Source organism: Molothrus aeneus, chromosome 1 (assembly GCF_037042795.1).
Source record: "Molothrus aeneus isolate 106 chromosome 1, BPBGC_Maene_1.0, whole genome shotgun sequence".
Taxonomy (NCBI): domain Eukaryota; kingdom Metazoa; phylum Chordata; class Aves; order Passeriformes; family Icteridae; genus Molothrus; species Molothrus aeneus.
This window is the reverse complement of record NC_089646.1, coordinates 70,478,260-70,504,306: the sequence shown is the minus strand read 5'-3', so window position 1 is coordinate 70,504,306 and position 26,047 is coordinate 70,478,260. Positions and strand designations below refer to the sequence as shown.

At 41.0% G+C, this 26,047-nt stretch overlaps 2 protein-coding genes across 2 annotated transcripts; both read left to right on the top strand.

Annotated features, from left to right (window-relative positions):
* Positions 1-2,409: 2,409 nt before the first annotated feature.
* On the top strand, positions 2,410-6,630 carry LOC136562412 (ovalbumin-related protein Y-like). The gene is made up of 7 exons (XM_066559221.1): positions 2,410-2,586; positions 3,250-3,300; positions 3,886-4,014; positions 4,766-4,883; positions 5,115-5,257; positions 5,594-5,749; positions 6,191-6,630. Exons 1-7 carry the CDS (start codon positions 2,419-2,421, stop codon positions 6,590-6,592), a joined length of 1,167 nt encoding a protein of 388 aa, XP_066415318.1. The 5' UTR covers positions 2,410-2,418; the 3' UTR covers positions 6,593-6,630.
* Positions 6,631-20,678: 14,048 nt separating this feature from the next.
* LOC136562405 (ovalbumin-like) lies at positions 20,679-25,579 on the top strand. The gene is made up of 7 exons (XM_066559207.1): positions 20,679-20,846; positions 21,449-21,499; positions 22,042-22,170; positions 22,807-22,924; positions 23,617-23,759; positions 23,937-24,092; positions 25,184-25,579. The coding sequence occupies exons 1-7, from the start codon at positions 20,679-20,681 to the stop codon at positions 25,577-25,579; spliced, it is 1,161 nt and encodes a 386-aa protein (XP_066415304.1).
* Positions 25,580-26,047: the final 468 nt, after the last annotated feature.

Sequence of the window (26,047 nt, the reverse complement as noted above, 5' to 3'; positions counted from 1 at the left end):
GTCAAAGCATTTTCTTTTATTGTCCGTCTATTCTTTTATTTCAAAGGAATTATGCAACTGGCTTCTCCTTGCTATTGTATATTATGACTGTGTTGCAGACCATGAATGTTTCTTCAGCTGGTTTGTTCAGCTGACGTGCCATGAAGTTGCTTGTGGAAGAATGTAAGAATGGTCTTGTAAGAATGGTCTCTGTATGTAAAAAAGGCACATTTTGAACCTAGCATCTGGTGCTGTGACCTGTGGAAAAGAACAGCACACCTTAAACTACCCTTCAAAATTGTAGCGGTGACTTCAAATCCTTTTCTGGTAGCATCTGACTAGGATCTAAGTATCCTGATGCCTGAATTAAAAAGTTACAGAAATCTTGTCTTTCTTACTTTGTCAAATTCTCTTTCCCTAACACATTTTTCAGTTGTTCTTCCCTGTATAGATGCATTGAAATTAATTTGTATTCCCAAAACACTCTCACTGAGGATTTTCTTCCACTGATGTGCTGCCCAGACTGTGACTGTGTCTGATTTTCTTGAACTAGATTGCTCTGGAATGAAAAACTGTGCTCCATGAAACACTATGTCTTTGGTCTTTTACAATGCAGCAAGGGACACCAGACAAATACATATAACTTCTTGCAGAAAAATGTACTTCAATTTTATTAAATTTGGCAATAAACATTGAAAGAAAATGTTCTTTCTTATGTTCCTCAGTGGCAAATTTTCTCTGTTCTTTAGGTAGAGCTATGGATTCTGGTGGGAATGAAGACTGGTGATACTGGTAGTCCAGCCAACAATGGGAGAAAACTTGCAATAAATACAGCCCTGCATATGCTGAGCTTAGCAAAATTTGTAAGTTCACAAAATGGTGACTCTGAAATGGATCTGGCCTGTCACTACTCAAGACAGGAATATTAGGGAAAATAAGACAAAATTCCTTAGAGACATTCTACAAGACTGAATTCCTCACCATTCCTTTTTATTTTCACAAGCAATGTTACACTATTTGCTGCCATAACCAAATCATACTTACTATTCAAGTTCCAATGAATAGCCTTTATCATTATTTTTGCTTCAGTCATTTTTATGTTCTCCTGTCTTTTCTGCAAGGTTTCATGTGCTATGATGAATAAACCTTCCTTTTCAGAAATTTTAAATTAAAATCCCTTTTTCGGGCTCTTTTTTTTTGTTTCAAAGAATGGACTTATTCCAAGTAAAAGTGCACGTCTGATATTGAGCTCCATCCATCACTTTATTGGGTAAACACAGAACAGGCAGCATGGGGCGTGTCACAAAATAACACAAGATATATTCCAAGGGGTTTGTCAAGTCTGCCCCAAGTACAGCTGAGAAGCTGTGCTCTACCTTTCCCTGGTGAATCTGATAAGGTAAGCATTTCTTTCAATTATGGCTTAAGTTCTAATATGCAAGATAATAACAATTGTCTTTTACAATACTTATAACTGTATTGATGTAACCTCATGTTTGTGGCCTTCAGTATCAGTTGAAGAAACTATCACAGGATGCCTTCTGCAGAAACCTTACCTACCTTCAGATGTATTGTCTGTATTATTTTGCTGTTTCACAGTCTGCCATGTATAAAGTCAAATTATTTGTATTTATGAACTATAATTTTGTTTACCAACTCTTCCACATTGTAAAGCTGGTGATAAGTTACAACAGACTTTCTTCCTTCTTCCTCTACTGCTTTAACTTTTCATTTAGTATTAAAAGACAAAATTGAATTTGTTTAAATTCCAGGGGTTATGTAAGATATTCTCTGAATGAAATCAAGGAGTGCAGAATGTTCAAATGATCCCATCATTCTACAGTTCTGTGTTATCTTTAATAGTTACATTTTCAATGATAAATGACAACAAAAAAACCCCCAAGCATTTGCTTCATGAATCTGTTTCTTCTCCAGGAACAAAAACAGAGCTTAGAGCCTAAAATATCACAGTAAGTAGAATAGGTAAATAATAAAAAATCTACCTTATGTCGCCTATGCAATCAGTTCAATTTAGAGAGAGAATGAGCATCCATTCTATCAGGGGAACAGTTAGATGCATTGTTGTTCAAATTACCTCACATCAGGAGATGACTGTCACATGAACATGTTGATTTGATAGGGACTGTGATAGATATGGCAGAGTACCCAGGATTTTATTCTCTAGCAGCTGCACACTGTGTTTTCTAGTCTGTGTTTTCTTCTTTCACCAGCCTAAGCACAGCCGGCAGATGTCCAGCACTTTGATTGCTCATGAATCCAAAACCATATCTGCCTTTTAAATCCACATGACTGGATTCTGTTTGCTGAAAAAACTCTGTTTGGGGTTCATGTGCACTGAATTTTTTGCATTACAATTGACCTATTTCACCACAGTAAGTCAGACTCTTTCTGTTTCCTTCAGACAACAGGGATTTCACAATGGGCTCCATCAGTGCAGCAAATGCAGAATTTTGTTTTGATGTATTCAAAGAGGTGAAATTGCACCGCAGCAATGACAACGTGCTCTTTTCCTCCCTGAGCATGCTTTCAACCCTGGCCCTGGTGTATATGGGAGCAAGGGGTAAGACTCAATCCCAGATGCAGAAGGTACGTTATTTACACAGGTGTAAAGTCACCTCTACTTATGCTACTTGTTCCTTCTAAGTAACATCACTGAAAAATATCCACTGGTGAGGTTTTTACCTGTTTCAAGGCACAAGAACTAAGCCAAAGTCACAAAATAGAGAACTGAATCAAGAGTTACACATAGAAAATACTAATAGAAAGGTGCATATTTTCAATATAACAGGCAGTTGACTTAAACATTAAAAAAAAAAAAAATCTCAGGGACAATAGCAAAATAGATTACCAGTCAGCAATCTTATGTTTTTTAAATTCTGACAAGTTCCAAATAACCTTATCAGATTTGCTTTTTTAATACATATAGAAGATAAATCCCAGAAAGACAGGAAGACAGACTATTTTTAGCAATACATAATATATAACTCAATTAATTTCTAGATATTCAGTAGAAAAAAAATATAATCTAAGGAAAGAATAGTATTGACAGTTTACAAGAAGGTCACAGATGGCTTAGACCACTTGCAAACTTACCTGTGAATTTTTAGTTAATCTATTTTCTCATATTTTTTTTTTCTGACCCAATAGGTTCTTTTACACAAGCATGTGTAAAATCTCATGTATAAATCTCAAATTCACATTGTTTTTGGTCATGCTTCTCATTTCTACCACCGGTATTTTCTCTTGCAGGTCCTTCACTTTGATAATGTTACAGAGGATAGAGACATTTCTGACTCCCAGGTAGAGAAATAATTTAATCTTCCTTTCTGTCTTATTTTCTCAGAACAAAAGTAGAACTTTTCTGCCTCTCCTCCTAGCTGTTTCAGACCCTGACAAAAACTATAGTAATGGCCTCAAACCAAGGGGATCTGTGGAGGGAGGGAGGGAGCAAACATAGAAAGACAGTAGGTTGCTTATCTTGCATCAGAACAAGTAATGGTGTGGGGAGAATGCTTTGGGCACCAGGGTGTCTTCCCAGGCAATTGCTGCCGGGGGATGAGTGAAGAGGGCTCAGTACCCAGAGCCAGGGTACAGCAGGGCAGGACAATTTTCAGCTAGGCAGGAAGATGCTGGGCAGAGAAGAGCCCAGAAGTCTCAGTGATAGGAACTCAACTGCATCTTTTAAAAAGCACATTTCAGGGGATTTGTCTTGACAAGGATGAACTTGCCCATTCAATGCACCACCACCACAGCACTGGCTGTCGCAAAGGAGACAGTCTGTGGCGGAAGACTGCCCTGTAGCATCACTCTTAACTGAAAGGGACCAGACTTTAGGATCTTATTTCCTTATGCAATCTATCTTCTTTTTTCATGTCATCACCTCAGTGTGGCACTGCTGAGTACATCCACAAAACATTCAAGGATCTCCTCTCAGACATCAGGAGGCAAAATGCTACTAACTCACTCAGGATTGCTGACAGACTCTATATTGAAAAAACATACCCTATTCTTCAGGTGAGTTACACTGTGAACTGACTTCCATGAGATTTCCTGTAAATGCCCTGTGACTCTGCCCTAGAGATGCACCACCAACAGTAGCCCACTCTGTTGATGAAGAGGTGCTTGTGAGCCATGAAAGGAACTGGTACAAAATGAGTTTGGACTTTTCTGTGCCTCTTAGATGAAGGCAAAAGATATAATGGCATAAAATATGCCTATATTGCAAATCACAGGGAGTAATCAAGATTGCTGTTAATTTACCAGAAAAATGGCATGTGATGAAAAATGTAAATTTTAAGGGAAATTAAATAAAATTTATTAGTTGAAATATTGGAAACTGGAATTGTCAGTTTTCCTAGTGAAAGGAAGCTTTGCTTTTGAAATCTAAGAATGTGAGAACACAATGTTCAAAACCCTAAAGAGTGAACACAAAGAGAAGGAGACAAACATTGTCTGTCCTTAGAAATGCTTGTTAAAGTGAAACTGTTTTGGTAAAACAAAGGAAATATATCAAAATTTTAACTTGGAACCCTGTCTCATCAAAAAGTGCCAGACCTATACATGTGAAGCAGTCTTTCTTGTACAGCTTTAAGATTCAGTTAAGGAAGACAGATGTGACTGACATGTTCAGTGTCTGATGCTCAAACCCAGGAGTAAACATTCACTGTTCCTTAAACCATTCTGCTTTATTTCACAATCTTGCTTAAAACATCTGTACAATTCCAAGTCCTCATCAGTCTGACAACTGTAACCCTTTTGCTATTAGGAATACATAAAGTGTGCAAAGAAATTCTACAAAGCAGAGCTGGAAGAAGTTGACTTCAAAACAGCTGCAGAGGAAGCAAGACAGCTCATCAATTCCTGGGTGGAGAAAGAGACAAATGGTAAGGACTCAAAAATTGGTAGCAGGCATTTTCGCTCACCTACCATAAACTACATCCTTGTCTTCCTCTCCTCATAACCTCTAGAAAAGGTGGGTCAAGCAAGTGCAGGTTGCTTATTGCTGTGAAAATTAAACTCCACAAAACAGGAGCCACCACCCTCAACCCAACATCACAGAGATTTGTGCAGAGGAGCTGGATCTTACCTCTCTCTGCCCCGTCTCTTTCTTAAAGGACGGATCCAAGATTTCCTGGTGTCAGACTCTGTTGATCTCCATACTGCGCTGGTCTTTGTGAATGTCATTTACTTCAAAGGGATATGGAAAACTGCATTTAAAGAAGAATACACTCGGGAAGAGCCTTTCAACATGACTGAGGTAGGAGGGCAAGGACACACCTCTGGCCAGGGCAGCTGTTGGCTCACACAGGCAGGAGTCTGGGTGCTACAAATATCTGTCACAGGTTGGGTGATTTTTCTGAGTCCATCATTGTCAGTAAGTGGGCCTAAAGCCAAGTAGTGTTCACAAGATCTGTGTCTGACCACGCTTCCAGGACACACAAGCAAGCAAGAGAGGAAAATGGAGATACAGCTCTTTTCCAAAGGCAGCATGGTTGAAGATTGAGTCCTGTCCTTTCAAAGGCCTTGTACATTTGTCTGACCAAAGAAAAAGATTGCTCCCACATTGCATCATCTCACATTTTTGTTTTTGCAGCAAGAGAGCAGACCTGTGCAAATGATGTATCAGAACAGCACCTTCAGAGTGGGAAGAGTGGCTGAAGATAAAATCAAGGTCCTGGAGCTTCCATACACCAGTGGAGAGCTGAGCCTGTTGGTGCTGCTGCCTGATGACATCTCTGGCCTGGCACAGGTATGGCCCTGGCAGGGCGAGCAGAAGAGCTGTGACTTTAGTGGGGCTTGGCTGCTGTCAGACCTTTTGCTGCCCATTGACATTGCAGCTGCCCACCCCATGGCTGTGTGCTGGGCTGGGAGGGGAGCACAAAATCTGCCAGGTGCTGAGGCAGAGCCTCTTAGGAGAGTCCTGAACTCGGTTTTATAAAATGAAGGTAAAGCAGTGTAGTGCTGCTGCAGCCCTGCAGAAGAGGATGTTGCCATATGCACCAATCTCCATCAGGTATCAGAGGCAGGCAAGGTAGCAGGACTTCTATTACTGTGAGTGGTTTCAAATGTTTACTAAAGAAGAAGTTTGTCCTAGGGGAAATAAAAAATGAAAGTGATGAAGAAAGCATTCCAAGAAAGCATTCCATTTAACTTTTGTCTCAGACATTTAATTCCCTGCCTCTCTTTGCAGCTTGAGAACAAAATCAGCTATGATAAACTCCTGGAATGGACCAGTCCCAGGGTGATGGAAAAGAAGAAGGTGAAAGTGTACCTCCCACGCATGAAGATCGAGGAGAAATATAACCTCACATCTGTCCTGACTTCCTTGGGTATGACTGACCTGTTCAGCCCCTCAGCCAACCTCTCTGGCATCTCTTCAGCAGAGAGCCTGAGGGTGTCTGAGGCCGTCCATGAGGCATACATGGAAGTCACTGAAGAGGGCACTGAGGCAGGTGGCTCAGAGGTTGTAACTGGAGACAGCCAACATTCCTCTGAGTTTGAAGAGTTCAGGGCTGACCACCCATTCCTTTTCTTGATCAAACACAATCCAAGTGACATGATACTCCTCTTTGGTAGATATTGTTCTCCCTAATGAGAAAAAGGGCTGGAAATAATGCTTGCCTACCCCTAAGAAACAGACCCCCTTTACTCTAGTATTGTAGTATAATCTTATCTCTTCACTAAGTGGAAAGCCTTCAGTATCTAGGGTATATTTCTGAAGAAGCATGTGACTTTTCAGATCTTTGGGTGCTGATATTTCTGCTTACACAAGTTGTACTTAGGACTTATATCCAGGAATAAATAAGAACTTCAAGAGGTAGCTTAACATCATGATTGAACAACTTAGGATTCAGGACCACTGTTTTTATTCTTGTGAGAAATTCTGACACTGATACTGAGAGTCTGGTTTTTCTACAGGAAATAAACACAGCTATTAAAATAATCCTGTTCCTTTCTGTTGATCTCACTGTGCAACCATCTTTGAATTGATGCCTGGACAACTTGCAGATGAAATTCTTAATTTCAGCAATCATTCTTTGAGTAATGCATTTGTGCTTCTTTGTGCTGCACATACTGTAAGGCTAAGGTCTTGTTCAGAGGGGGCATACAGAAAGTTTCGCATTTCTTCTTAAATCATCATCTCCAAACACAACACCTGCCTGACTGATACAATTTCCCATCTTCATTCCCATGATATGCCAATGATTTTGTGAATGTCAATTGTTGATCTTTCTATTTATTCTAATAAAAGCACTGCAAACTAAACATGTTCTACCTGTTTTGTGTTACTGCACCACACAACCAAAATATATATTGGGTCATCGTTATTTACAGAATGAGTTTAGACTAGGATTTAGATACTATTTTCAAAACCAGAATGTACCTATATAGAAATCATTCAAGAGCCTAACATTTCTTTTCCTAAAATTCTGAATCTAAGCAAGATAAGCCCCATAGCTCCTATTTTTACCTTGCACTCATCTCCATATGACATATCAAATAACTCAGTTTTTTAAATCTGCTATTGTATTTCCAGAGAGTTTTAAAATATTCCTCTAATTGCCCCCAGGAAATACATTAAGGTGATGCCTAAGAGATACAAGTTCAAAAACATGAGGAAAGGATTGCTATTTTTCTTAAAAGGTGGACTGCTTCAGCTGTCTAATACCCACAGGAACCGTGTGAGAAAATCTTTTGTTACTGCCTTTTGATAACATAATCCCCTAGAGGTATCATTTCCTATTTCAGAGTCTTTAGGGGGAAGGTTCTTCAGGTTGCAGTTTTTCCAATTGAAAGACTTACTAGTGTTGATCACAGACTTAAGCAATCTTTCTTCTGCTGGCATACACGTGCAGAACTTCAAATCACAGTACTAAAAAAGTGCTTAGAAAAGGGAGATAGTTGGCAGTATTTGGAGCTGCCTCAAACATTTCAGAAGTATTAAATATAACTTGAAATGATGATGCTGACTATAGGGAAACATATTTGGCTGCTATGAAGCCTATGGAAGAGCTGCAAATACTGGTCTTCCCAAGACAGTTTTAAGGGATTAGACACGGTTAGAAGTATTCAAGTAAAAACATATTCTTGTTTATGCAATTTCAAGCATTTCTATGCATATAATGTTCTGCTTCTCTTAAAACCTAAGGCAGCAAAGAGAGTTTTGCTACAAGTAAAACAAAAAAGAAAAAGGCAGGATGTAGAAAATACTTTTCTAAGAAGCAGAGGGTGAAAGTTTATAAACAATTATAGATCTGTTATTAAACTGAAACAAGTATATCTGTCATTCTGTGCTTTCTAGGTACAATGAAAATAAAATTAATATTTATTGAATTATATAACATTAATATGGAAAATAACTATTCTCTTGTTTAATTGTTCCTTTGCTTGATGATTATTTTAAAGAAAATAAATTGTGAAAATCAATGGTAATGAAATGAAGATGAATGAAATGGTAAATGGTTTCCTAAAGCTACATCTGAGAGAGGTCCATCTAATGTCCTCACTGTGAAACAGAACTATTTGACTCATTCTACATTGGGCCATTAGGTGTCACTAGGGATACAAAATGATGTCTCAAGTCTTCTGACAGAGAGACATCTGTTGAAAACTAGATCTGGGAGCTTAATGTAGGTTCCAATTTTGTTCTTAATTTTTGTGCAAGCAGATGATTATGATCAATATACTGAAAATGTAAGCCAGTGGCACTGGGCTTGAAACCCAGTAATTTTTTGAAGAAAAAGACAGAAATATTATTTGGTGAAACATCAGAGGCATTTTAAAATGTCTGTGTCCTGGAAAAAATATCATGGTCAAACACTGTAAAATGGATGGAGCTGTTTTGTTTATGAAAGAGAAACCACCCTCTAAAGAGGCTAAAATGAGAGGAAAAAGTGCAGATTCAGGGAAGTTAATAAGATCCTCTATATCAATGGCTGGGCCCAGTACTGCACTTGTGCATTGCTGGTCTGGGCTGGCAGGACCTGCTGCAAAGGCTCTGCCAAGGTCAGTGTGGCTGCTGCAGCTCCCATGGGAAGCAATTCTGAAAAGACCAGCGTGGAGGGTGTTACAAAGGAATGAGGGAAGAGCAACCATGAGGAGAGCAAACTCTGCCTGCTGTTTCCTGGCTCTGAAGTCTGGTAAGAGTTTAATAAAACTAATCCCAGCTCCCACAAAGTCTGGGTATTGTCCTGCAGCCCTTCTTACCCCCCTGGCAGCGTCATTGAAGATGGTATGTCAATAAACTGCCATCTGTCCATTCACTACACTCCATTTTCACTATGTGCCATGTGGTTCTGGGTTTACTGTTCTGCCAGGGGTGTGTGGAACAAAACCAGACACACACAGGACAGCATTTGAAATGCTGTGTGAACTATTTGTGGCCTTCCTTGTTATGTCATTTGAGGAAGGGTTGAAGATGACATATCTTCCCTGCCCTTTGGGGAATATAAATTTCTGAGACTATTCCACATTCCTGCATATATGACTTGTGAGAGAGGCCTGCTGTCTCCTAAGCAAACTGAATCCATGGCTGAAGGCACAAGATTTAGCAGGCATTATCCTGTAACCATAGTCACTAGAGGAAGTGCAGAGAACCCTCTGAACTCCAGGGCAGAGCTGTCCTGGGTTCCCAAATGGTATTTGAGAAAGCACATCATGCTGAATCAAACTGAAAGCTACATGTCTGCCAGAAAGGCTTTGACACACAGCAGGGCTTTCTGTTTCTTGGCTAGTGAGCTAAGATTGATCAGTAGGGAAAAGGGACAGCAGAGAGGAGATTGTCAAAAAGCAGCAAGGGTGGGGCTGCTTGGCAAGGAAAGGGATACACAGCAGGAGGTGACAACAAGACCAGAAAGGCAGGGGCTTTCCCATAAGATATTAGATACTGCAGTTCCCTACACTACTGCTACAGTCCAGTGATTGCCAAACAAGCCTGTGGTGATAAGGTAGGTCAAATATCAAGCCTGCAGGTTAAATCCAAAAATCAGTGTCTGTAGTGCTCCTAACCAGAACACTGGTTAGTACACAACACTGTACATTGAGGAGTTAGTGACCATGTAAAAATGGATCTGATCAGGCTGATCAGTGTGTGCAGTTTTGTGTTAAGTTAGGCTGCACATACTGCGTAGTGTCCAGGACCATACGGTGCTGAACATATCATGGGGCTGTGGGCTAAACTTCATCTGCTAATCATAATGGAGAGCCTCACAGATGGAGGAATGGAGAACCTCACAGATGGTCCTGAACTGGCACCCTGTGATGATATTGCTGGCATATTATTGTCTTAATCTTGAAGTGAAGCAGCATTTTTCTGTATACTTTCATTCATCAGTAGAAATTATAAACAGAACATACCCATAAAATTGTAAAGATCACACTACCAGTGAACCTCAGCATGCATGGGATATGCAGTGTGCTGTTCCCTGAATAAAGACCTATCCAATGCTGCACCACTTTGGGATCTGACCACTGGAAGGGACATGAAATTGACTATGCTCTCTCCTTTTCCCTTCTCATGTCATTTCCAATAAAATGGAAATGGAAATTTAATAATTTTCTTACTAGTGTCCAAAATGAATACTTGCAGTGTCCATCTTGCTTGAGGTTCATGGCCAAGCAAACTAGCAAGAGCCGGTCAAGAGACACCACCTAAATTCTTCTCTTGAGTGAGGGGGATGTAGACCCCCATGGAGGCATCTCACAGCTCTGCCACAAACAGTGCTCAGATTCAAGGCTTGGAAGCTGCTTCACGTGTCCCTGAGCCCATGCAGTCAAACTTTTAGGAGAGGGATGAGCTCAAGAGCAGAGGTTTCTGAAGTGCTGAGTGTTATGGAGGCAGTGTCAGAGGTGGACTATTTGGTGTATCTTCTGACATAGGAACTTAATGGCATCAAAAGAGGTCAGCAGAAAGTGGTTAAAAAACCCCAGCACATAGAGGTAGCTGACAACAAACAGCTGAATGATGGAATTAATGGTCAAACAATGTGGAAGATGATAAAATTTCACATGATTTTAAAGGGGAACTGGACAAAACCATGGAAAAGAAATCGGTTGAGAGGTAATAAATGTACAGAAAATACTATCAGCTATTTAAGTTCCAGAACTGACAATAGCCAGTGTTAGGACCCTGAAAGCACAGCCGGCTTCAGCAAGAGATTTCCCCAGCACCCTCTGCACATGGGTCTGGAGCCTGTATTAGGTACCGGCACCATTGGTGAGAGGAGGACACAAACTGTCCTTGGCCATTTGCAGCAGACCCTGTAATGAATGGAAAGAGCTCATACTGTGCCAAATCTCCAGTCAGAAGAGCAAACAGCACCTCTGCTTGAGTGTAATTAAGAAAGAGTGGACAGAGACGTGTGACAGATGTGTCTGGAGAAACAGAAGAGAAGACATGGAGATGTTAATAAGAAGGGGATGTTATAAAGAGCACAGCTGAAGGCACACTCTTGGGAGTCACCTCTGGGGCATTGCAGCCACAGGCAGCTCATGGCAGGGCAGTGACACTCCAGAGGAACTGCAGCCTGCTGGTCACTGATGCTGCAGCAAGGACATCCTTGTGGAACTGCAGCTCCTGAAGCAGACTAGAGCACAGAATAAAAGTGAGCAGCACTATCTGGCAGATATATACAGTTATACACCAATCACAACCTCTTCCATTGCTTGCTGCTCCACCAAAGGGACTGGTGAGCACTGAGTATAACAAGGAAGCTGAAACTAGTAAGCACAAGAGGACACTTTTTGTATTGAAGTGAAATGTGGGGAAGCAGGATGAAGGGTCTGTTTGTTTCATGGTTTGTTACATTGTCAGACACCAAATAAACAACAAAAATTTAATGTTAATCAGCAAGAAATTAAGTGAAACTCCCCAAGCCAAAGCTGTTGTCCACAACAGAAGCTTGTTTCAGCCTAGACATAGCACTGAAGTGCACTACAGGTTCCAGTTCTACCTCCTGACAGACCTCAGTCCTAAGCCTTGGAGCCTTGTCTCCAGGCCCATCTCTTTTGCTCATAAGTGTATGACAGAGCTCCGAGTGCACTAATGAATTTGTAATAGTCCTGCACTAATGAATTTGTGAGAGTCCTGGAGCCTCTCCCACACCTGTGACCCCAGGAGCTCTGAGCTATGTGCTGGACTTTCAGTTCCCATGTGTATTACATCAGTGGTGTGTCACTCTCCAGTACAAACACAGCTGTGCCCATTCCTGGCCAAGGACTCCTAATGTGACCTTGGCCCTGGCTTGTGATCACTGGACCTGGACCTGCCTCTGCTGTGTGAATTGACTTTGTGGTCAATGTTGTCTTTGCACCTGCCTCTGTTCTGCCCATGGTCTCCAGGCCTGCTCTGCTCAGCTGCTGAGCCCTGGCTGGTAGGACTCCAGATGAGGCATCCCCCCCTTGCCTCCTGGTTTGTTCCTCTTTGGGAAAAGATGGCCCTTGCTGCTCCTGGACAGTGAGCTCAGTCCTGCCTTAGCCCCCTGCCAAGCAGGAGGAGCCTGGGTCTCCGGTCACACAGGGCCCTGTCCTAACAAACCTTCCCAATCTCCACAAAGCACTCACTCATTACCCAGAGCCAGGCTCCTGAATATTCCCCTTCCACCCAGCCAGACCATCCTTCCTGGCTTGTTCCTGACCAGCCTCTGGGGACTGTTGGGATGCCCTGACCATCTCACTCCGTTCTTGACCTCTCATGCCATGTCCGTTTCCTTTCCACTGCCCTTGTCCCAGCTTTGTGTCCCCTGAAACAGCCCCCTAGCACCCCACAGCCACTGAGTCACTCTGAAGTGAGTCCCTCTTGAGCACAGGTCTCCCTGAGGAGCAAGGGCACGCTGTCCCCACAGGAGAGGCTGCACTAGAAGCCCTCAGTGGCCTTGTTCTTCCATGGGACCTCTCCCAGCTGCCCAAATCCCCAGATCCCATGCTACCCCCCACCCCGGGCCATCAGCCCCCACCCCAGTGACACCACATCAGGGGCTGTTCTCCTGTTCCCCTCAGTCCTGCCCTGCTTGGCCATGGCCTGCTTGACAACAACTTGTGCACTCATCTCCTGGCTTGAACTTGAGCCTACTCTGTCACTGCTGACCTGCCTTGTAGTCACTGGATCTGATTGCAGCCTTCACCTGTGGAGAGACTTCCCGGCTTATATTGCCTCATGTTCTGAAGGCTTGGTTGGAGCTGTCACCCTTTCAGGGTCTGTCCTGTTTCCCTTGCTCAGGTGCTATGGGGCCGGGCCCAGGTCAGCCAGCCTCCCATTCCACAGGCAGCAACCAGTTTTCATTGCTCCCTAACCTAGGCTCTGGAAATGGACCATGGCCCTGGCTCTCCTCTTGCTGTGTCCATGGATGCTGGAGGACCCTGTCACTGACATTTGGTTCTGCTTCCCTATGGTCAGATATTGTGGTGAGGGCACTGCCCTCCCTGAGGGCTGACTCTTGGCCCAGCTCACTGTTCTCATGGAGCAGCCCTGCTCCTGCTGCTTCTCTCAGAAAGCTGTCAGACAGCTTTCCACTCAAAATACTGCCTGCTTACTCAGGCTATAGTTCTCCAGTGTGACTACAAGGATATTATGGGAGATCATCCAGAAGGCCTTACTAAAGTCAGGTGTACAATATCTTCTGCTCTCCCTTTGTTTATACGACAAACTGTCCCATCCCAGACACCAATGATGTTTGTCAGGAGAGATTTGTCCTTGGTAAATCTGAGCTGGTTTTCTTCATCATCTTTTATTCCTTCACATGTCTCAAAATGTTCCCAGGAGGCTATGCTTGGAAGCCTTCTGCAGGGATTTGAGCTCAAATACAATGGTACACCAGGGCATTAGTGACCTACATAGTATTTGACAGGAGAAGGTGCAGGCCTGAGCTTGTTGAGCGTGGAGCTTGGCTTCCCATCCTGTGCTGTCCTGCACATCGCCCTGGGCTGCAGCATGAACTCTGTGTACGAGTCAGAAGGGAGGAATCTGTAGGTAGCTCCCACTTGGCATGAGTGACTGCATCCCCTGCCTCCTTGCATTATCATAAAGTGAAGCAGCAGGTCTTCATGTGAACATCCTTCCATTTCTCAGAAGAAATTAACTGCTTTCTTCTTTAAAAATTCCTGCAAGAGCTCTAAAGACCAAAGTGTCAGTGAACACCTATCTCTGTGGATGGTGATCTTTCCAATGCTGCACAGCTTGGGGTTCCCAGCAGCTAAGGGAATATCACAGAATCAACTAGGTTGGAAAAGACCTTTGAGGTGATCAACCTATGTAAGCAGGCTATAGGTCCAACCTATGACCTAAGACCACCATGTCAACTAGACCATGGCACCGAGTGTCACATCCAGTCTTTTCTTAAACACCTCCAGGGACGGTGGCTCCACCACCTCCCTGGGCAGCCCATTCCAATGCCCAATCACCTCTTCTGTGAAGAATTTCTTCCTGATGTCCAACCTAAATCTCCCCTGGTGGAGCTTAAGAGTATGTCCTCTTGTCCTATTGCTACTTACCTGGGAGAAGAGGCCGACCCTTACCTGGCTATAATCTCCTTTCAGGTAGTTGTAGTGAGTGACAATAAAAATTATCTATATTATTCTCTTTTTCCTTTCAATGTTAGCTGGAATAAATGGTATTTTAGGCAGTGTCTCAGAGACTGTGTTTTTCTTGACACAGATCATTATGAGTACTAACCCTTAGTGCCTTGCAGCAGTGCACTACACCTTTTCAGTGACTGCAGAGACCTGTAGTCTCCTCAATTCTCCTCCTGTTCCTTTCTGAAAATTAGTCAGTTTTTCAAATCATCAGGAACCTTCTCCAATCATCCTGACTTTTCTCTAGTTTTCATTTTGCTGTTGCACCCAAAAACCTTTTCTTACTGTCCTTCACATCCCTTGTCAGTTTTCCTTCCAGCACAATTTTTGCTTTTCAGATTTCATCTCTGAGTGCATGGTGAAAGCTTCTATACTCCTGCCTGGTGGACTCTCCTTGCTTTCAACACTTGTACACTTGCTTTTTGCATTTGAGCTTGGACAGAATGAAGGCACCTTTATCATCAGACACATGTTGCTTTCACAGAAAGATATTTAGCAGGTATGGAAGCAAGGCAAAGGCTTTGCATGTATGTGAGGCTAAAACCCATTCAACCACAGTAAGGATGTTTTTCAAACATGGGAGTCAAAGACTCCCATCCAACCCATTGCTGGCCTGTGGGATGTGATCATTGAAAATTATGTCATGAAGGTCACATCAACCTATGTCAGGGGGAGCAGTAAGAAATCATCATCTGTATAATGAAGTCTAAGCCTGTGTCAGTCTCAAATGAATAAAGGGATGTGTGTTGTCATATGGGATATTGCAATGACAATTAAGGGCAATGACAAATGCCCTGTCACTGTCTGTGAGAGATCAAGGCAGCACTGCAGGCAACAGTGCACATCTCCAATGGAATAGAGCAGTTGTAGAAAGGTGCCATGTGGGCCATGGGCTCTGAAGGAGCTTGACCAGATACTTCATTTGCTTAGTACTGGGGAAAAAAACAGAACCACAGAACAATGAAGAGAGAAACCATCGATAGCTGCAGCACCCAGGTCTGCAATGGTAACAAGTTAGACAGTCAGCTGCAATCAGTAAATCTCTCTGTGACTGGTTACCTCTGTCCCTGCTTGAAAGCCAGCTTCTAGAGTCACAATGTGGAATGAAGACAAACACAAAACAATTAATATGCTCCTTTCTATTGGCAAAAGAGCAGGATCAAGGACAGAATCCTGAGTTCTGAATAGGTTTTTGTGATTAGATGAGAGGCTTTGTTCTGTGAACTGACCTGAACTTCATATCCTTTTGGTTAAGTTCCTTTTACACCGTCAGTTGTCCAAAGCTCAGGTAGTCAAGAGTCTGTTGGTTTAGGGACAGCTCCACAATGAAATGCCTGGCAGAGGAAAGGGCAATTGAGCCTTAGCTGACCTCTTTCTTGGGACAAGCATTGTCAAACAAGGATGTGTGACTGAATTGTTGGTACAAGTACAGCTGTATTTGACAGGACAATCCATTGCCAGTTGTCACAGTCTTCCAAGTGCAGGAAGGTTTGCTTACTTTAGACCTCATGTCAAGCAGACTGTAAAAGACCTTTTAGGGTCGACGTTATGATGCTGGTCTGCTTTGTTCCAGTTCTTCATTTGCTCATGGGTATATTCTGTTGCTTAAAATGGGCCTTGCATTAACTCCCAGTCTGAGCACAGAAAACCACACCAGACCCCTCATAAAGAACACAGCTTCCCTTTACCAAACATTATCACAGCAGAGCTTTTTATCCTCCATGTATTTGCTTATTGTGGGTGTGTTCTGAACCTGAAGCTCCAATTCTTGGAGAGAAAACATGATTTTCCTATAAATCATGCAACAAAGCTCTACATCAAATGCATACAAAGCTGTTCTGAAGATCTGGAACCAGGACACTACACAGAAGTTAAACTCACCAGATTAAAAAAAACAACTGGGATAATTTTAATTCTATTCTTGCAGTGTGATAGTGTGTAAAAAAAAAAAGATCATCAAAAGTGAAGCTCCTTCCTGAATATGTTTGTAAGTCCTAAAATTCAGGTCATATGAGCTCTACTTGTGATACAGGTCTGGACACTTCTGTAATTCATGTATGATCAACCAGACGAAGGGAATGGGAATTATGGTTGTTTAGCAGAGAGTCTTGAAGGACATTTGAAAGGCAGATTTCACTGAGGTAAATACACTGACCAACTCTCACATGCAGCAATTGAAGACCAGTGTGTTGGAAGTAGAACTAAACCCTTGTGGACATCAAGTGGCCCTATACAAAAAAAGGATAAGGAGTGAAAATAGTGGCATAAATCTGAGATGCACTATAAACAATGTGATAAAACAGCTTGTTAAGTGAAGACACACAGGCTTGAAGAATCATAAAGTATCTCAAATTGGAAGGAAACTATGAGGATCATTGAGTTCAGCTCTCTGATCCTTGCAAGACTACCTACAAATAAACCATATGACTAAGAGCATTGTCCAGATACTCAGTGAACTCTGACACACGGGGTGCTGTGACCACTTCCTTAGGGAGTCTGTTTCAGGGTGTGACTGACCACTCTCTGGATGAAGAACCTTTTCTCAGTGTCCAATCTGAGCTTCCCTCAATGGAGCTTCATTCCATTTCCTTGTGGCTCATCACAGGTCACCAGAGAGAGGAGAGCAACACCTCTCCCTCCACTGCACCCATTGAGGTAGTTGTAGGCTGAGATGAGGTCACCCCTCAGCCTTCTCTTCTTGTCCTCGAGGCCTTTCACCATCTTTGTCACTCTCCTCTCTACAGGCTCTTACAGAGAGATGTCCTTCTTACATTGAGGTGCCCAAAGCTGCACACAGGACTTGAGGTGAGGCCACATCAGTGCAGAGTAGAGAGGGAAAATCATAGAATCAGAGAATAGTTTGGGTTTCAAGGGACATTAAAGATGTCCCCTGCCTTTGGCAGGGTCAATCACCTCCCTCAACCAGCAGGTGATGCTGAACCTGATGCACCCCAGTATGTGGTTGGTCCTTTTGGCTACCAGGACACACTGCTGACTCATATTCAACTTGCCATTGACCCAAACCCACAGATCTCTTTATGAAGGGCTGTTTTTAACCTCTCATCCCCCGATCTGTACTTGCAATGAGGATCACCCCATCGCAGATGGAGAATCTGGCACTTGCTCTTGTTAAATGTCATACATTTGGTGATTGCTGAGCTCTCCGGTCTATCCAGATCTCTTTCTAAGACCCTCGAGGGAGTCCACAGTTTCTCCTAGTTCAGCACAGCTGGCATTAGCCCACACTGGCATGTTCACTTCAGCTTTTTCATCATCATCTTAGAAGGATGACTAATAATCAATATTTTGTGGGCACAAAGCTTAAAAGGAAAGCAACGTGTGACTTGGGGTCCAGGCACATCTCCCACTATTTAATCATATGTGAGATTTTCTTCTGGCTACCTAGCACTTCTAGAAAGCACTTCTGCCTCTCCTGATGTCTGTGTTACCACCTCACCTCACCTCACCTCCTGAGCTACACGCTGACAGACAACGACTCATCGAGGGGAATGCAGATTTATATGGCACATTTATTTTCACAAAAGGAAGCAGACTGAGGTAAAGAATACTGCACTGCCTAAACTTTTGACAGCAGTACAGGAGACTACTCTGCTTAACAGAGATCACGGTTATGTCCCATATGTTCTAAAGAATTACATCATACTGACTTTGAGATCCCCCTCCTGCCTTCCCCCCTTCTTCCCCCACTTTTAAAAATCACACTGTGCTTTGCAGAGGTCAGGATGGTTTCTTAACTGTTTGTCCATTCTATTATTCCAATACAGAACAATAGCTTTTATAAATGAAATATACTTGCTATTATATATTATGATTATCCCACAGACCATGAACACTCTAGCTGGTTTTCACAGTTCCTCCATCATCTCTCATGCCATTAAGTTACTCATGGAAGATCTGAGAGATACAAGGCAAATGCATACACAAATACATTTGAACTGACTGTTTTTTACTTTATCTAGAGTTATGTTTTGCTGTTAATCCCTGAGAATAAAATACTTTGCTATAAAACCACATTCATAGAAAGATCTTTTATAAATATTCCAGCTTCTCAAAGAAAATGTTCCTGTTTTTGACTTTCATCTCAATTGGTTTTGTCACATGCACCCTACTTTATTTCCCCATTTTTTAAGAAGAATAAAAGGCTAAGTCCTGTCCTCTTATCTCTTCTGTCCAGCATGGCTGCATTTTGTACATTCAGAAGGGACTAACTGAAAGAGAGTTCTGGTCTATTACTATGACCATAATAACAAATTGACTAATTATTGACATATTGACTAATAACTGCTAATTATGTGTCACTAAGGTTTTCACATTTTTTGTTTCTTACTGCTATCCCAGTATCTCATTGCAAATGGGGCATTGTTTTCCAGCCTCTTCTCCAGCCAAATGGTCCTGATGTACTGGTGGAAAGCGCTGTTAAAAAGCATAAAATACTAATATTTGTTCTCCCTTCAATCAAACCCAAACCCATTGAAACAAAAAAACCTGACCTAATACCATTAATTTATTTTTATGGTGTCAAAAGTCAAACTTCTGAGGGACAGCAGTGGGTGGGTCACAACTCAGACTGTATAAATTCCCAAAGGCTCAGCCAGTATACCCACATACAGCTGGAAAGCTGTATTGTCTTTGGTGCTGAAGCCTGAAGGTAAGAATTTTTCTAGAAAAATTTACCTTCTCACTGCATTATTCCTTGGTTCTGACTAAACTTAAAAAGAGAGAAGTGATTGTCTTGTGTTTGCTATTTTTCAGGACAGAATATTTACATGATGTTCTCTACAAATCTCACCACTGTACATGCATTCTACACAGTTTTGTTATATGTAAAATCTGAATGTTTGTGGTTTTGGGGAGGTTTTTAAAGTTATTCTCTATGCTTAAAATGTTATTTTGTGCTCAAAACATTATTCTATTTCAGAGCATCTTATCTTCCCATTCCGTATCTTTTAAGATTGATTTTGACAGACAAGCAATAAGTTTCCTTGCTTGACCTCTCATTCAAAAGAGTGAATTGAGAGCAGAACTGTGGTGTTCTGTGAATTTGCTAAGTTTATTTTAGTGTGAAATTTCTCTAAGAGTTGCATTTCTAAAATATAGAGTTGGTGAACACAACATAAAAAGGTACGTGGGTGCACAGATGTACAATTTTTAAATAACTTATAAGTGGGATCATGTATACAGATAGGAAAGTGAGAGAAAAATGTGTGTGGCTGTATGTGTATATCCAAGAGGCCAGTCACAAAACATTTTGGTAGAGTTGAACACTACAAAGAGAAACTTGAGATCCTAGCATTTAGCTCCTACATAAGGGGCTGGATTTTGAAAAACAGTAATTTAATTTCTCAGACAGATTACAGTCTGAGAAAACGTAGCATGTTGATGCAAAGCAAACTATATCTGAAAGCACAATACAATGAAATATGAATTTTGTGCATCAGTCTTGCTCCTAGATTTGGTGACATTAGACAAATTATATTGCCTGTCCATGCTTCTATTACTAAAACAAGGGTAAGCTACAGGCCTTTGAAGATCTACTGACAGTAAGTATTGTGCAAAAAATAGATACTTTACTACACCTACTTATTCTTAGAAAATAAAAATAGCTAGCCTCTGCTTTTACCTTTATCTGCCCAGAGCTAAACCAAATGGAAATGTAATTTGTGCTTAAATTTCCAGCTTTGCAAGTATATGAAAGAGAGAATATTTTCATGTTTTCATCAAGCCACTACAAAGTACTAAGGAACTGTAGCCTTCAGTGAATAAAATAAGTACAGGCAATTGTTATTTGACTTCTTTGAAAAGGTAAACAGAAACCACATACAGATTCCAGAGCTCTGAGGAGCTGTTAAAAAAGGTGAATGTATAGAAATGCAGAAGGAAACAGATTTGTGAAAACAGAGTTTCTAACATGCATGAGAGGTGAGAATAGAAACAGACATGTTAACATAGAATGATTTCCAAATTACTTGTTTACATTTTATAGCCTGAAAATTCCTATTAAAGTGCACGTGTTGTGTGTGTGTATGCTATTCCCATCATTACATTGCTATTGTCCTTCTGCTCTTTGCTCTAGGCAATACTGCTGCACAATGGCCTCCATCGGTCCAGTGAGCACAGAAGTTTGCTGTGACATATTCAGGGAGCTGAGAAGCCAGAGTGTCCAGGAGAATGTCTGCTACTCCCCTCTGCTCATCATTTCAACCCTCTCCATGGTCTACATAGGTGCAAAAGATAACACCAAGGCTCAGATAGAAAAGGTGAGACTACATTGAGGATTTAAACCCTCCAGAGCAACAGCCCTTAATGATATGATAATGTCCCTCAGAGGCTAAGAAATGTGGATCCAGAGTTATCAAAACCTGTGGCCACTTGAAACTCCCACAGTGCTAAATAAATGCATCAGCCCGAAATCTTGAGACTGGATTTAAATTTTATCATAGTTTAGCAGTAGAATTCTCAAAGACAAAAATACATTCTAGCAACATTTTTTTTTTTTTAATAGGGAAAGGAAATAAAATCTATAGGGAAAGAGCCAAAACATATCCACAGACTGCAGTGTTTCATGTGTTTCCTACAGCTCTCACTATCTTCACAGAGTGGCTGGCTTGTTACCTACAAGAAGGTTGGCATTATTGGTAGCACACACTGGAGCTGAATCCTAGATGCTCAATAGAAAAAAGGATCATCTAAGCAGGCAACAGTATGCATGGCTGTTCAGAGATGGTACTGATAGATTGCACTTTTTGAGTCATTCTCAGTTAGTCAATAGGTTTGCTTCAAACATGATGTGTTAATCTCTGTTGCATAACCTTTTTCTTGTCACACCAGTTATTTCAACTACTGTTATTCTTAATTACAGGCTATCCACTTTGATAAAATCCCAGGATTTGGAGAGAGTACTGAATCTCAGGTACAGAAACAATTTAATCCCTTCTCTATGTTGGTTTCTCCTGGGAGCAAAGTCTATCAGATAAAGCAGTCTTGTACCAGTTCCAACCCTATTCCAATGTGCATAGAGCTCTTCATCCAGCATTTGGGGGGAACATTTAATTCATAAGAATGAACAGAGAAGGCGGGTAACAGAGAATTCAGAGCAAGTATAAAATGACACCCATTACCATAATATTGGGCCAATAGGGGGAAATTATAGATATTTGTATAACTAGGCAAAGTAGCTGGGTGCTAGTGGTTAAACAGAACTGATTGGGAACTGGTCTGCTGAAGCTAGATTACTGTAGCAGAAAATTAAAAGTCCCCCCATATGGCATGAGGAAATTACAGTAGAAAACCAGCACTGAATTATATATATCACAAAATTACATAAGCACAGGATGAACCATTTTCTAAGCAAAAGCATCTGAACTACTCTACTCCTTTTATATAGTATGTAATACCTACTCATCATTAAAACTAGGGTAACATCATCTCTATATTTGTATTCATATCAATCAGTGTGGCACATCTGTGAGCATCCACGCTTCACTTAAGGACATTGTCACCCAAATCACCAAACCAAGTGACAATTATTCCATCAGCATCGCCAGCAGACTTTATGCTGAAGAGAAATACCCAATTCTGCCGGTGAGTTGCTCTAAGATCTGATCTGAATGTCAAAACTGTAACTTTCTGTAATGCAAAAAGGACTGTCAGAAGTGTAGGGTCTGCTAAAAAAATTTTCTTCCATATGGAAAGATTCTATCTATCACAGCCCTAACCCCTGAAACTCTTGAGAAAAAATGTGACTAGCCAAAAAGATGTTTGTGCAAAGTACAATAAAGATCCAATTAAGTCAAGGTATAATTAATAAAGAGATAACTCCAACTCTTTTCTCAACTTGGAAAACAAACCTGAAAAAAACTTCAGGTTCTCAAAAATGTTCCAAGGTTTTCCATTGAAAGGAACATTTAATTTGAAATTCAATTCATTGCAAAAAAAAAAAAAATTTAAAAGTGGGCAAAGAGAATAAAAAGCCCATACTTAACTGAAATGAATGTTTTAGATTAAACTCAGTTCTGGAAAATATTTTTTAAAATGTGGGCATATACTCTTGCTTGAAACAATGCATGTCAAATCTTAAGATGCTTATGAACTAGCTCATAGTTTACTGATGAGCCTTAATAAGCAGATTGCTCATATCTGTTAATTTCATTCTTGCCTTTTACATCTGCAAAATGCTTTGACATTCTGAGCTGAAAATGGCATACTCTTTCTTTGCAGGAATACATTCAATGCGTGAAGGAACTGTATAAGGGAGGCTTGGAATCCATCAGCTTTCAAACAGCTGCAGAAAAATCCAGAGAGCTCATAAATTCCTGGGTTGAAAAACAGACGAATGGTAAGAGGAAGCCAAATGTCAGCACAAGTATTTTCCCTTCTGCCACCGTGTCTGAACAACATGTGAGAACATTTAAGTCAGGTGATGAAAAATCAAAACATCTCCCTGTGCTCATTATCTTGGATAAGAAATCAGATACAGAACTATCATCTAACATCAGACACATCCCTGTTAGAAGACTCTCTCTATCTGTAGAGGCTTTCTGGATATGTAATATTTCCAGTCCTGATAAAAGGGACTAATATATGCTAAAAGATTTCCAGTCCTGATAAAAGGGACAGCACTAAAATATGCTTTTTACACATTGACAAATAGTTTGACACCAATGTTTCCACTTTGGTTTGATGCAAAAAGTATTAAATGTTTGGCTGGGAGACCATCCTGGGATACAAGGTTCCAATGGTTCTTCCCATTGACACAAAATATGCTAATTTTGTATCAAGTAAATCTCTGGATCTTTTATCTCTCACTATAATTCTTTATAGGGAGAGAAACAACAACTATTGCCAACAGTAGTAAGCAAATCAACCTTGGAACTACAAGATAACAGCTACAAAACCAAAGCAATGTCCTTGCCCTACACTCTCCTTCCCACAAATTCTTTACCCTCCATTTAATGTTGAAAGTGCCAAGTAAGATGTGTTATACACAGATGTATTATAGATGTTCTCTTTTCCTGTGCATTTTGAAAGGGTCGATCAAAAATATCCTTCAACCAAGCTCTGTGAGCTCACAAACTGACATGATCCTGGTCAGTGCCATCTACTTCAAGGGATTGTGGGAGAAAGCATTTAAGGAAGAAGATACCCAGACAGTTCCTTTCAGAATTTCTGAGGTATGTGGGCCTACATCACTTTAAACGTGTCATGTTCGAGAATTTATGAAGGGAGTCGACGAGTTGCTGTATAATCTTACTGAAAAAGAGCAATCATCAGCTTTACCCATAAGTAGGCATTTCTACACTCTAGGAATACTCTTTCTGAAAACTGTATTGTTTTCTTTGGTTTTGCAGCAAGAAAGCAAACCTGTGCAGATGATGTCTCAGATTGGTACATTTAAAGTGGCAGAGATCCCTTCTGAGAAATGCAGAATCCTGGAGCTTCCATATGCCAGTGGGCGGCTGAGCCTGTGGGTGCTGTTGCCTGATGACATCTCTGGCCTGGAGCAGGTATGCCCCTGGCAGCTAGGTTTCAGAAAACCATGAACACAGTGAAATTTTAGGTGCAAAGAAACTCTTCACAATAAAGTTATCTTAAAGCACATCCCCAGCACAGATCTGAATATTGGCAGCACGGGATTGTTGCATAGAGACATGCATCTCTCTCAGTGGTCCTGCAAAAGTTTGTATGAGGATGGATTGATAAGCAACTACTTTAATGGGTTAAATTTTTGTCACTGCAGAACAGATTCTTCTCAGATAAGCAGCTGTTACTCCAGCACTTTGAGCTCCAAAGCTTTTATATTTCAATTTCTGCATACTGAGGAACTTACTGGGAAGTCGATATTAGCTTGAGTATTTGTAATTATTGAATGGTTTGATAGCCTTCAACATGCTTCCTTCATGTCTTCAAAAATTAAACTATCTAAAAATTGAATACGAGTACTGGAATTATTAAAGCAATTTCAGAAAGTAAAACATACATGACATATTACTGTTGGTATGAAAAGAATATAGTCATTAGCAGGAATGCAGTTTGAATAGGTAAAGTTATGCAATAAATCCGAGTTCATTGAAATGATTGCGCACTAACTCTAAGAACCTAAATTATAAAATTAAAGAGTCATTTGAACACAGCTAAATTTCTTCAGTAATAACTGATAGCTCATTTATTACTGAAGAAATTTAGCTGTGTTCAAATGCCTCTAGATACTTCAGGTATTAGTAAAACCTTTAACACTTCCTTACTTGGAGGTCCTAAATGTAAATAGAGCTTACAACTCAGAAGCACAGAATGACCTCTGGAATATATTTCTGAAGAAAAGAAGATAAATTGGCAAGAGCTTTGGGAAATTTGCTGAGTAGCCATCTAGTCAGGACTATAAATTGCCAGTGAGCCTATTAAAGAAATAGGAAGCAGGACAGAGAAGAGAGAGTCATGGTTTGCTTTCCTCTTCTAGACACGTTAATCCATATATACCCAGAAAATACACCATAAGAAAAGCAGTCAGTTTAAGAGAAAAAACCCACAATGGTACTGCATTGCTACAAAAGGTGTCGTGCTCTCATCCCAGAGATCTAATTTGTTTGTTTCCTTGCAGCTTGAGACCGCAATCACCTTTGAAAATCTCAAGGAGTGGACCAGTTCTAGAAAGATGGAAGAGAGGAAGATTAAAGTTTATCTCCCCCGCATGAGGATTGAGGAAAAATATAACCTCACATCTGTCTTAAAATCCTTGGGTATCACCGACCTGTTCAGCTCATCAGCCGATCTCTCTGGTATCTCTTCAGCACGGAGCCTGAAGGTGTCTGGAGCATTCCATGAGGCATTTGTGGAGATCCATGAAGCAGGCAGTAAGGTGGTACGCTCATCAGAAGCTGGAGTAGATGACACAAGTGTCTCTGAAGAGATTAGAGCTGACCACCCTTTCCTCTTCTTGATCAAGCACAACCCAACTGACAGCATCGTGTTCTTTGGCAGATGCTTTTCCCCTTAAAGAGAGGAAAGCTGAAAGAGTTTCTGTCCCTCCCAGCAAGACCCAAAGTGCTGCAGTATCAAGGGTAAAAAGAAACACAAACTTTCTCATTTGTCCATATTTTCTAAAACCAGAATGCTTTATTAAAAAAAAAAGTAAAAAAAAAAAAAAAGAAGTTAAGGCAGAGAAATTTTGAAATTTTGCTGGAAAGCAGAGGCCCTTTGCCTTTCCTCTATGCTGAGTATTATTATTTACTCATAGATGAAGAGTTAAAGGAATGAAAATCTGACCCGAAGAAAGCATGAGCATTAACAGAGATGTTCCTGGTGCAATTTAACAATAGTGCCGAATCATCACACTGAAAAAACACATCGCCTTTTTTGGGAAAAAAAAATGCAATCTTCTAACTTAGCCAGATTTCTCTACAGACAAATTTCCTGATGTCTCCCCTGGAATAAGTCACTCAAAATTTCCTAAATTAAACTCTAA